The 13,247-nt window shown below is 42.9% G+C and overlaps 1 protein-coding gene across 2 annotated transcripts in view; it reads right to left on the bottom strand.

Moving 5' to 3' along the window:
- Positions 1 to 13,247, bottom strand: part of SLC26A5 (solute carrier family 26 member 5) — a 29,694-nt gene that overhangs the window by 8,086 nt on the left and 8,361 nt on the right. For both annotated transcript variants that reach the window (XM_019451248.2, XM_019451249.2), the window contains exons 4-10: positions 12,137 to 12,303; positions 11,424 to 11,588; positions 9,339 to 9,491; positions 7,934 to 8,016; positions 3,183 to 3,330; positions 2,047 to 2,160; positions 661 to 738 (exon numbers count right to left, since the gene is read on the bottom strand). In XM_019451248.2, coding sequence (XP_019306793.1) covers positions 661 to 738; positions 2,047 to 2,160; positions 3,183 to 3,330; positions 7,934 to 8,016; positions 9,339 to 9,491; positions 11,424 to 11,588; positions 12,137 to 12,303 — 908 coding nt within the window. The remainder of the gene's footprint in view (positions 1 to 660; positions 739 to 2,046; positions 2,161 to 3,182; positions 3,331 to 7,933; positions 8,017 to 9,338; positions 9,492 to 11,423; positions 11,589 to 12,136; positions 12,304 to 13,247) is intronic.

Raw genomic sequence — 13,247 nt, 5'->3', positions numbered from 1 at the left:
TCTTGTGTCCACAGAGCCCCCTTTGCTGGCTCCTCACTGTCCTCCTGCTGCCCTCCCCACATCCTCTCCCCACTCACTTCCCACGCAGCAGTGATGGTACGTTTGGAGCCATGAACACCTGGATTTTCAGGACTTGGTTAGCTAAAATGGGCCTTGGAAAACCAGGCATATATCCTAGTAGCAAACCTGCATGGTGGTCAAGAGGTTCAGAATTAAACTTGGTACTCAAGGAATTAGTTCACGCCTGGTCTTCCTAGGTTATGATTTTCTCCACTCTGTATCATTCCTGATCTCTACTAGATTAAATAGATCAGCAAACAAATGTCTTAGGAGTGAAGGCCATCTCAGATTTTTAATGGAAGTATAAGGTCACAGAAGATCAAAGAGAGAAGGGACCTTGGAGATTAATCAGTCCAAACCCCCACTTTGCAGATAAGGAAACGGACACCCAGAGATGTTGAGATGGCTTTCCCAAGATCCCAGATTGTGGGGCAGAACTGTAGACTGTGGAGCAGGATCCTGGCTCCAGCCTTGGCCTTTCTCACACCACCCTGCTAGGGTTACAGTAAAAACCCACGAGACAGTCACAGAAATGCAAACAAATAAAATAGAAAAATCCCTACACATGGAAAAAGATCACCCCACATTTAAGCTACACACCTGGGGCAATGATTCGAAGAGGAACCCGGTGGCTAATATGACCAGCAGAATCATTAGTGAGGCCAAACAACCTGCAAGCTGAACGAGAGAAGACACACAGAAGGGGCTTTTAGGAGACATGAGTAAGAGGTGGGGCAGAGGTGATCTTAGTGTTTTGATAATCACTGCAGGAAGATCAAGAAAATATGGGTTCAAACAAGTCATCAAAACCATTACATACACCAATATTCCTTCCCATTCCCTTTCTGAAGTTCAGTTTCTCTTATAGCTTTTATTTTTTATTTACTTTTTTTTTTTTTTTAAGAGAGAGAGCATGAGCAGGAAAGAGGGGCAGAGGGAGGGAGGGAGGGAGGGAGGGAGAGAGAGAGAGAATCCCAAGCTCCACACTTAGTGGATCCCATGACCATGAAATCATGACCTGAGCCGAAATAAAGAGTCAAAACACTCAACCAACTGAGCCACCCAGGTGCCCCTCTCTTAGAGCTTCTATACAGAGGCTGAAATGATTAAATACCCTGGTAAAAATGCCCTTGCCAGGGGCGAGGGAAAGGAGATAATGGTGCTGACTCGAGACCCACAACAGTCAAATGAGACTCTCCTGCCCAATGTAGTAGCCACCAACCACATGTAGCCATTACGTTTTTAAAATAAAAATTAAGTACAATTAAAAAATTCAGGTCTTGGTTGCATTTCTCACATATCAAGTGCTCAAGGGCCACCGGTGGTTTGTGGCTGTCATATTGGATGGTGCAAAACAGTGGACACTTCTGTCACTACAGAAGGTTCTATTGGACGGTGCTGGCATGCTGACCATACCCAGTCCCAGGCTTTCATGACAACATCCTATGCGTGAACTTTGAGGTTTACTGGTAGCAGCTAGTGGTGTTGTAGAATTTTCAATTTAACCGAGAATATACCTCTTTCCTACAGATTCAGCTCCTGGGATTTGCTTCAATCATTCATGCCTTTCTCTGACTCACTACACAGCTCACTGGAGCATCAATCTTCAGACAGAGAAGCTTTGCTGGGGTTCAGAATAGGATCAAGGGATTCAAGTTTATCATCCCAGGGGCGCCTAGGTGGCTTAGTGGGTTAAGTGTCCAACTCTGAATTTTGGCTAAGGTCATGATCTCATGGTTCCTGGGATTGGGCCCCGTGGTGGCATGCTGGCATGCTGGCAGTGTGGAGTCTGCTTGGAATTCTCTCTCTCTCTCTCTCTCTCTCTCTCTCTCTCTCTCTCTCTCTCTCTCCCTCCCTCCCTCCCTCCCTCCCTCCCTCCACCCTTGCCCAGCTCTCTCACTCTCTTTCAAAGTAAATAAACTTAAAAAAAATTTTAAAGTTTACCACCCCAAATCACCGGTTCTCAGAGGCCAGTTGCATACACACCTGTGTCTTCCCTCCAGTCCCCTCTTGAACAAGGCTTCGAGATAAGGAGCATGAAATTGAGAAAGTCTGGAAGAGTGAGCCAATGGAATTGCACAGTCCCAGGGCAATGAGCTCCTTTTCCAGGGGGAAACAAAGCACACACGAGGTCAGTCATTCTTCAGGAAAAAAGGCATGATGGCCCATTTAATACACATTTTCAACAGTAGAAGCTGTCTCTTCATTCTTTTTCTAGATACAAGAGTTTGTTGGGCATGAGTTTAAAATAGGGATTATTGAATAAGGTGGGAGAAAAACAGAGTTCTTGTTCTGTCAGAGATAAAAGCTGCAGTCACTACCTAGTCCCCTCTTTGCCAAACACACTCTCCTACACTAAAAATGGTTTGTTTGTTTTTTTAAGAAAACTGCAGCAAGGGACAAAATATTTTTGTTACCAGTAATTTACTGGTGTATAGAACCATTGGCATCTTTTAAATGCTCGATCTCTTGCTCTTTGACACATGCCACAGTGTCCTCCTAGGACCAGTGAGTCCTGCTCTCAGGGATACGTCCTGTCTTCCTAGTTGGATCACTGTGTCTTGTGTGAACGCGGAGCATATAATCTTCTCTTAGAAATGTATGGTGTGTTAAAATAGTCATCGTCATGCCAAAATTATGGCTTATGGTATTCAGATTAAATACCTTATCTGTAGATAGTGAGTCAGTAGATAGTTATAAAAGGAGGTGGCAAAGAATATAATGTGGAGTTTGAGTGATGAATCATATGTTCCAAGTTTAATGAACAAAGAGAAGTCTTCCTGTAGAGTAGAATGGTTCTAGAACAACATTTGCTTCTCAGGCTGTGAGCTTTAAAAACAGGGCCAACGTCTGTCAGAGTGTGGCAAACTGAGAGCCTCCGATCAGAGATTTCATCTTCCTAACAAGACCCCTAGCTGTAACATGAGGTAGGACTCTGTACCTCAGCGTTCTGATGATCTAATGCACATAAATAATGAAAAAAAAATGTAGTGTTGAATAAATACATCATCAAACTAGAAGTTTTTCTATCAAGATAGAGAAATCCAATTCATTTGCCTTATGTAGCATAGCAGGATGATTATACCACAATGAAGTATCTGCAGGGAATTAATGATCTTTACCTGATTGCCATCCACCTGGTAGCCATGTTTATTTGCCAAGGTCTTGGCCATTGAGATGGTCACTGAAAATCCAACAATGGCTATGGCGATGGCATCCACGTACACGAGGTGGAAGAGGCTGGTGTCCGGGTTGGCTGGAGGTAGTAGCCTGAAAGGTCAAGCTGACTTTAACCTGAGCGTTGTGACCACTGGGAAAAAATATGCAACTAGAGGGGAGCATTTCAAAAGGGCATCATCTGCAAATGAGGCGATCAATGCTTGGATACTTGTTTGCTCTGCTTTGGCAAAAAGGAGCGCCCTCTTTGACACACACAGGTTCTTTTTAGGCCCCAACCCTAGAGTACCAGCTTTCTACCTGAATGGGTTATCAGGAGACATCAGATGCCGTTTTATTTAGAAAAGGAGTAACCTCATACCTCATGACACCCTGTATGGCAGGTGTAAGTAAGACATGGAACAGGAAGAGAGGGTCAGTGAAGTGCTCAGATGGCACAAGACATTTGAACCCAAGTCTGAGCTCAGGGAGGGTGCTCAACAAGGGCCATCTGAGAGGAGAACGACTATCCAGACTGTTCCCCCTTGTTATTTCAAGTAAGGACTCTGCTTTCTAGGCCCCCTTCAGGTGAGTCTCTAACATGAAAAAAGAGCAACGGAAGATTATACTCCTTGGGACTCACCTGGGAGTCCTGGGTAATTGGAGGGGGCAGTGGAGAACCCAGTTTTTGTGGTCCATTCTTACAGTTTGGAACCCTTGTCGTAAAGGAACAGAATAGGGATTCCCCAGAATGGAATGGGGGGAGGGGGCGACAGAGGTTTTCAGAGGCACCTGATCCAATTCAAGGCATTGGTCTAAATAACAATTAATTCATGTACTATATTCTTTTTTTTTTTTTTTTACAATAGCCATGATTTATTTAGGTGCTGCCTCTCTGCCAAGTTCTGTGCTTATTTATCTCTGCTAGCCCTGTGAGCTAGGCACCACTATATTCCCCATTTACAGATGAAGAAAATGAGGCATAGTGAAACTAAGCAACTTGTCCAAGGTCAAATGGCTCATCCACCAAGTACCACAAAAAACATGGGAACCTGCCTCCCTGCAACTATTTCTCTTATTGTGTCATATCCTAGTGATGAAGGGGGTGGTGTCTCAGGTTCTGGGAGGGAAAGGAAGGGAGAGAAGGAAAAAAAAAAACTGAATGTATACTAAGCCTATGTTACGTGCCATATACTTGACCTATGTTATCTGTCCTTACAACAATCCTGTTAGATAGATGCCATTATTATCCTAATTTATAGGTGGAAAGAAATGGATCCTTGCAGATGTTAAATAATTTGCCCAAGATGGCGGAGGGAGTCAAACCCAGGAGCTCTGACTATAAAACTTACTGTCTTTCCCTTACACTTTGCTATAGAAGCATTAGCCAAGAGGGAAGACCTTGTAGCAGATTTGGGATTGCAGAATAAGAATATGAGAAAAGAACATATTCTGGAATGAGTTAAGGAAAGTAAACCAAGAAACAGGATACATTGCCATGGCTGGGATCTTTAAGAGTCAACTGTTGGGGTGCCTGGGTGGTTCAGTCGGTTAAGCGTCCAACTTCAGCTCAGGTCATGATCTCATGGTTTGTGAATTCGAGCCCCGCGTCGGGCTCTCTGTTGTCAGCATGGAGCCTGCTTTGGATCCTTTGTCCCCTTCTCTTTCTGTCCCTCCCCTGCTCATTCTCTCTCTCAAAAATAAACATTAAAAAAGCAAAAAGAGTCAACTGTCACTTTCTGGACACTGTACTGTGCGTGTATAGATAAATGTGGTAGTTTGCTTTCAAATATGGCCACCAACCATTCCTCCCATACTTGTGGGAGCTGCTCCCCCCATGTAGAGGAGGAATCTGTTTCTCTTCTGGTCAATCTGGGCTGGATTTGTGATTGGTTTCGACCAACTGGATGTGGTTCCAGTGACGCTATATGAGTGCGTTTAGCAGCTCGGCACCTCCTGCTTTTCTGTCTTGTTTCCCTGAGCCACCATGTGAAAGACTCTGGCTACTCTGCCGGAGTCACCACGTGGGGAGAAGAGGGCAGCCAGCTGTCTGCCACTGCAGCCCTCCACCTGAGGTATCAGAACGTGAGTGAAGCCCTCGTGGAGCCTCTGGCACCAGGCACACCTTCAGACATCTGCAGCTGCATGACAGGCCCCGAGCAGAGCCACCCAGCTGCCCTACCTAGGTTGTGAATTGTGAGCAAATAACCGGATGTTGTTTTAAGACTTCGTTTCGGAGTATTATCCAGCAGTAAGACTCACAGATAACTGAAACAGTACTGGGATATGTAGATACATAGTTAGAGAAGCATTCTTTGTTTTCTGCTTGGTTTTGGACGAAGTTCCAGAAAGGGTGGCCAAGTTTTAGAAAAGGTAAAACCTGTTCTTCCTTTAAAATATGGCTCTCACACATGGAGGAAAAGCAGCATATTTGGGTACAATGCAATAGGGAAAGGAATGTCTTGGGTAGAATTCACATGTAATCAAATTATTTGATTAGTTACTGAATAGAATTATGTATTGGATCTAGTTGAAGACTAATGTTTATCACATGACTAATTATGTTAGAGACCCAGGTGTGAGGTAACAGAAACGGCCAACAACTGAGTACTGGATGACGGCATTCTGGGTCCAGGCTAGGACTCACCGGTGTCTCTCAAATGTTGCCTTCTCTGATAGCCTACCTCACACAGTCACCTGAGCCCCTCCCATCCCTTACCTGGCCTCTCTTGTCTTCACAGCACTTCTCACTGTTTATTCTCTGTATCCCCTTCCCCTGTTCCCCTGGATAATATAAGCTCCATGAGGGCAGACACTTTTTTGCTTGTGTGGCTACTTTTGTTTTTAATGGCTGTGTCCCTGGCACATACTAAGCACTCAATAAACAGATGCTAAATCAGTGAACTTTCTTACCTTATAAAATGGGGAGGGGACATATGTCAATAGTGCTATCGTGGGCACCAGCGGAGGTGGTGGGTATGAAAGTATTTTATAAGTCCAAATGGAAAACCAAGTGTTACTACTGGGTTATACCTTTACAGGGAATCATAAGTGACATGTTCATGACTGCAATCCGTTGTTCTGAAGTGCACTGTGTGCTACCTCCTTCAACACTTGCTCTGGGTGTTGGGGGTGAACTCTGGCTTGAAGAGCAGCCTCTACCTCTGTGACTCCCAGGAGATACCAGAGGCAAGGCCAGGTTCATCAATGCCCAGCACCTGGGCATCTGACTCTGCTCATCTGGAAACGAGGTGGCAAGGGAAAGAGACAGTACAAGAGACAGAGACACACAGAGAGATGCAGAGATAGCCAGAGCATGTCAGAGAGGAACCGAGTGAGGTGAGGAGAAGCTCATAGTTACTCTAGTGTCTTCAAATATAAAGAGAATAGTAAAAACATTTTGAGTGTTTATTTATTTATTTAGAGGGACAGAGAGAGAGAACAAGCGAGCAGCAGAGGAATAGAGAGAGGGAGACAGAATCCCGAGCAGGATTAGCACAGTTAGCACAGAGCCCGATATGGGACTTGATCTCACGAACCGCGAGATCATGACCTGAGCCGACGCAAAGAATCGGACGCTCAACCTACTGAGCCACCCAGGCGCCCCAAGAATAGTACACATTTTTAAATATAGAGTTAGACAAAAGAATATTAATGACAAAGCATATATCATTTGAAACTAGAAAATTTGTTGAAATAAAGAGCCACAGAACTTCCAGTTAACATGTCTTAAATACTTTCCAGGTGTGCTCCAGGTGTTTTTTTTTTTTTAATTTTTTTTTTCAACATTTTTTATTTATTTTTGGGACAGAGAGAGACAGAGCATGAACGGGGGAGGGGCAGAGAGAGAGGGAGACACAGAATCGGAAACAGGCTCCAGGCTCCGAGCCATCAGCACAGAGCCTGACGCGGGGCTCAAACTCACGGACCGCGAGATCGTGACCTGGCTGAAGTCGGACGCTTAACCGACTGCGCCACCCAGGCGCCCCTGCTCCAGGTGTTTTATGTGCACTAGCTCCTGTAGCTTCACAGTTACCCTCAAGACAGGCATTGATTGCTGTGCTAACCTGGAGGAGACCGGGGCTATGAGAGGAGACGCAACTTGCCCAAGGTACACAGCTAGTAAGTGTCAGGCTAGATTTAGGTCTTTTTGCTCTTAGTTCCTATGCCGCCTAAGGAGAGATTTTAAAAACCAGGAAGTGCGAAACAATAGGAAACAAAAGAAAACACTGCATCCCATTGTTGTGGGATTGTAAAATGGTGTAACCACTATGGAAAATAGCACGGAAGTTCCTCAAAAAGTTAAAAACAGAACTATCATACAATCCAGCAATCCCATTTCTGGGTATTTATACAAAAGAACTGCAAGCAGGGTCTTGAAGACATATTTGCACACCCATGTCCATTGTTGGATGAAGGAATAAACAAAATGTGATATAGATAGAGATATCTGTTTCACAACAATGTGAATATACTTAACATACTATATACTTCAAAATGACAAAAATGATAAATTTTCTGGTGTGTGTGTGTTTACCATGATTAGAAAAAAACCCCACATACACACTACAAAGGAAAACACTCCAAAATTTCAGATATTTGGTATGTAGAAAAAAAGAGATATTTTTGATTGTAAGAATACTATAGCAAGAGTTAGAAACAATAACAGATCTGTTGATAACTCAAGCCACACTGTTACTTAAAACTGTTCTCCTACCCCAGAGGAAGTGTCCCGACGACATCCACATTGTACGATTCTTGCAAGTTAAACCCAGCTGAAATGCCAGTTCCCATCACCACCTAAAACAGACATAAATCCAAAGGTGCCTTTTATAGATGAAAATTCAACCACTGCCAAAGTGAGTTTCAGTTTGTTAGCCAAGCCAAAATCTATTCCCCCTTTCAGCTTTCAGTTTAAAAAGAATTATAGTTAGCTTCCAGCATTTCTAACTTCTCCTAATGGCTCTTCTCCACAAAATTAACATGGACTCTACAGTTTCCTTGTGGTCTGGAGTTCTTTTCTATTTTGCTTCGGCTAGTTGTGAACAGAAAGAGCCAAAAAACGTTTCAGGAGCTGGCTTTGCCTTTTGTAGTTGAAAGGAGTTTCTGGCTAACATGGCATGAACTAGGGATGCTGAAAAGTGTATATGAGGGTAGTATACTGACAGGGTGTCATTACAAAATGGATGTTTGGATCCACAATCCTTCTGCTGACCCTGTTTCCACATCGGCAGCACCGACTGTGGTTAGAGGTGTCCACCAGCCCCCCTCAGTGGTCTTCTCCCATCTCAGTTACAGCCAGGGTCACAGTGCCTCTGTGCATGAGCCCTTCCTGGATGGTCAGGACATAGATTTAATCGGTGTGTAAAATACAACCCTTACTGAAGTGCAACAGAAAAATAAAAGAAGGACAGAAAGCAATTTTCTTCATCTTGAAGAACTGTTGCTATAGAACCTTCTGGGTGGGCCATTCAGTTGACAATTAGGTCTGGCCAGGGTGGGCAGCCATCCCTCACAGTGGTGGCTGCTGCAGGGAACCAACAGTAAGGTAACATTATTAATAAACAACTGTGGTCATTTAAGAATGTAATAGAATATATAGTATTTCAATACATGTGCATTATTTTTACAATAGTTCCCAAGTTGTTAGATGTAAATATGTATTAAGTTGTTTGGACCTAACTACTTAATAAATGGAACTGCTAGGTATTTCTTTTGGCCTAGGAGTGCCAGGAACCAAGAAAGTATGGGAACCTTGGTCTCTTGCTCTTTTCAAAATAGAAACAGCTTAATTTTTTCACGTGATTAAAGTTATGTGTGTTCATTATAAAATAAGCAGACAATAAAAATTTTGAGGAAGAAAAATCTCCCATCATCTCATCACTCCGAGGTAATTCATATTAAAATTTTTAGGGATGGTTTTCATCTGTATTTTAAAAATCATCCCTGTCTATGCTCTAATAGATTTTCTTTGTTGTCCATATATTTGTAAAAGTTCCCCTTGACAAATTCTAACCTTCTCTTGGCAGAACTGGGAGGAAAAAAGGTAGAATTTCCTTGCTCCTCCCCTGTCCCAATCCCTCACCCAAATGACTAGGCACCTGTGGCCAAAGTTGACTTACCGCAAAGAACTCTAAAGGAATAGGTGCCGGTAATTTCTCCTTAAATCTCTCATTAAACTCCTTGCCACCCAACAGCAAACCAAAAACCATCAGCCCGACGCCTAGGGAACACACGTTGAGGTTTTTAACATTCTGCAACACAGCAACTGTACTCTGTAACACAGCGAACACTGGATGTTTACATCAGGCAATGGCCCCTGAATAGACAGAGACACTAGTGCACGAATTCACACCAGCCATCCCCTTATTGCGCATTTCTAGTTAAAAGTTCTCAGACTGAAATGTCTCTCTCTCACCAATTAGGAGGCATTTTTACCCAGTCATACAGCTTTATGGTTGTAATTCTTATCCAACAATCTTATTTAGCTTTTATTTTTTAGAGAGAGAGAGAGAGCGAGCACAAGTGGGGAAGAGGGGCAGAGAAAGAGAGACTCTTAAGCAGGTTCCATGCTCAGTGCGGAGCCTGACACAGGGCTCGATCCCCTGACCTTGGGATCACAACCCAGGCCAAAATCAAGAGTCGGATGTTCAACTGCCTGAACCACTCAGGTGCCCTTCCAACAATCTTATAGTTGGTGTTTTTTTGATTTGGTTCTGGCTTAATGTAGTATTATCATACTTAGTAAAGTACCCCTTAAGCTGAGTCCTGAGCATTCGGAAGGGATTAGGGGTTGATATCAGCAAAATAATGCAAAGGTAAATACATAGAAAGGACTTTTGGAGGTGAAAGAGGGAGAAAGAAGTCACGTTAGCAGATGAAAGAGGGATCAGTTGCACTTCGAAGGCAAGAGAGTGCTGAAGTTTGGAAGAAGCCCAGAGACTTAGAAAAGTCACTTAATTTTCTCCGAGGGTTGCAGCCTCAGCACCCCAATATGCTCAGACTCTGGGAGAGTAGGTTACACTGAGTCCAGGCTCCACACCTTGCCTGTCAATGTCTAGGGCACACTCAGTGCTTATCTGCTCTATTTCTTTTGTGATGAGGCATTGAGAGAAATCTCAGAGTAGGAAGCATGTTATCAGCTACTGTGGGAAACGAAGATTTTAGTTATTCAGGGAATGTTCTTACAGCTTGATTCCATTCCTAATCAATCAAGGAATAAATTTAAACGTCACTTTCTCAAAATGACTTTCTTGGACTCCCTATTCAACTTTCGTAACACTTAACACAATTTGTAATTAATTACATATTGATGCAATTAATGGTTTACTATCCATCTTCTCTTTGGACTGTGGGCTTTAAGAGGGCAAGGGCCATCTCTGTTCACCCACTGCCATGCTCAGCATGTTGACAGGCACAGAAATACCTACACAAAGGCCATAGGTCCTTCTGGGCAAGACTAGCTTTAGCGGCATCTCAGAACTTCTGATATGTAGTATCTTAACTGTCATTTGGTTTTAAATATTTTATAATTTCTTCCTATTCAGGGAATATTTAGAAGCAGGATTTTTGGTTCCCAAATGTATGGGGGTTTTAAAGCTGTATTTAGTTATTGGTTGCTAATTATATTGCACTGTGTGAAAAAAATAATTGAATTTTTAGAGTTTGTGATCAGTTTCAACATGATCAGTTCTCACCATTGTTCCCTATGTGCTTGCAAATAATTTATATTTTCTCTGAGTTGGGTGCAAGGGTCTACATATATTTTATTAGATTAAATGGGTAATTGTGTTAGTTAAATCTTTTATAGATTTACTTTTTTTTTTTTTGCCTGCTAGAGTAAGCAGTTTCAGAGAGATGTGTTCTTGCATAATGCCTTTAAATCATGTTAGTTCCCAAAGAGAACACAATTTGGTTCTAGGAAAAAGCGGTCTCTTCAGCTAATTAAGGTGAAGGGGCAGTCACCAAGTAAAGATCTAATAAAAAATTCCTTGTGAGGTATCACATATTAATAAAATGGGACTTTAAGATTTAATTTCCCTTGTAGGGTTCTCAGAAAAGTCTTAGAATAATGAAATCTTTTCCATTTTATTTTAATTCTTGGAAAAAAGAAAAGTGAGCCTTGAAAGGAAAAGAGATACAAAAGAGAAGGGGCAAATACAGAGGGGAAAAAGAAGTAGCAGTAAGTCAGGAAGTAGCTTACTTACATACACCACTGAAAAGATCCCACTGTACCGCTTTGTTTTAACTCCAAACAGGTATTTTAACATGGAGGTGAAGACGTGCACAGCAGCCGCGGTGGTAAACCCACGGACCAGGGGCTCCGTAAGATATATGGCCACAAATCCAAACCTACAGACACCTAGGCAAAACTTTTTTTTTTTAATGACAAAGAAACAAATAAATCATGTGATAGATCAGGAAGTCAAAACCAACAGAAAACATACACAAGTTCTTTCTGGACCATTTTCTAACACTGCAACCTTGCATCTGTAGCAGTTAAGTGGTTCGCAAATCAGTGGTTATGCAGAAAACAAGGGAAGGTTTGCAGTGGCTTGCAGCCCCACAGAGCAGAGGGCACACTCATATTTTCCCTGCTCTTCAGAACTGGGGGCATGTTTGGTCAAGGTCACCTCCTGCTCCTTTCAAGCATACAAGAGATTACTAATTACTAATCAGTCCTGCTTTAAACTTTTCTTGCTTTTTGGAATCTTTAAAGTATGCAACTGAAGCTTGCTAGTTCCTAATATATACCACCTTAAGGAAGGCATGCAGGGGAGTGGTGTTCCTGAACGCTTGGAACCCTGATCTCAGGACTTGGCTGGCTGACCTTGCCCACCACATAGACCAGCCACAAGGGCTTAAAAGGTATCTATCAAATGAACAAATGACAGCCCATTTCTCTATCAGTGAATACTACCTGGATGATTCCTGAAAGTAAGGTCACGGACATGGCGACTTTCACTCTCAAGGCATCTCTTGCTTCCGTACCATTGGTTGCATTTACCCCTCCTGGAATAACTATATCATCTGGTACTAATCGAACAGCCACACCACCAATCATCAGGCTAATAACAGCGAACGGACCTGAAAACGATGAAGCATTAGGGAAATCATGCTGAGCATATCTCACATGGCTGTGGCCGGTACCCAAGGAGACACAGGTGAGGTCACTAACTCATCACTGACGTAAAACTGCCCTGCTTTCCTTAAGCCTCTGCTCCTGGTTTATGTGTAAGCTGTGTATGTACAGATCATATTCTCTAAACATGACCACGATGATATCTTCTATCCCATGGACTCTTCTAGAACCTGGACATTTGCCCATTAAGAGGTAGGCTAATTCCTCTCTCCTTGAATCTGGATGGACTTGTGACATGCTAGTTGCGAAAAGAATGCGGCCAAGTGATACTGTGTGGCTTCTGAGGCCAGGGAACATGCGGTGATGCAGTGATGCAGCTGACGGCTGTAATAGTTGCGCGTGCTGGGGCCCTGAGTGTGCGAGAGCTCAATTAGGAAACCACGTGGAGAGAAGCTTCCCCTCTGAATCTGCACCACAGACCCTGAGCCAGAACTGCCCAGATGAGCACTTCTCAAGTCTTGACCTATGGGAACCATGCAAGATAATGAAACAAGTATTTTAAGCTGCTAAATTCGGGGTGGTGTGGGGGCTATTTTTTACCCGGCACCAGCCACTGGAAATACTGTGTATGTGTTGCTGGTGGCAGCCTCATGCAGCAACAACACTTAACAAAATCAGTATAAATCTTATCCTAAATACCCTGGGAAAAATCATGTACAATCCAGAGCCTAAAATAGGATGAAAATGCAATATGTGCATAGAAATTGGGAACATGCAATGCCACTAATAAACAAAAAGAAAAATCAGATACAAGCAAATTGTATTATGAGCTAAAGATCTCACAAATTTCAACAATTTGCTCTTTTTACACAAGAAAATTATCTTTTTCCTTTACGCCAAGATCATAAGAAAGCTATTAGTTCTAGAAATCTGGAGGGGGGGGGGCAGT

This window comes from Panthera pardus, unplaced genomic scaffold, assembly GCF_024362965.1.
Source record: "Panthera pardus isolate Hobbes unplaced genomic scaffold, ASM2436296v1 HiC_scaffold_8, whole genome shotgun sequence".
In the NCBI taxonomy this organism is placed as follows: domain Eukaryota; kingdom Metazoa; phylum Chordata; class Mammalia; order Carnivora; family Felidae; genus Panthera; species Panthera pardus.
The sequence above is the reverse complement of the archived record's forward strand: the minus strand, read 5'-3'. Positions and strand labels throughout refer to the sequence as shown.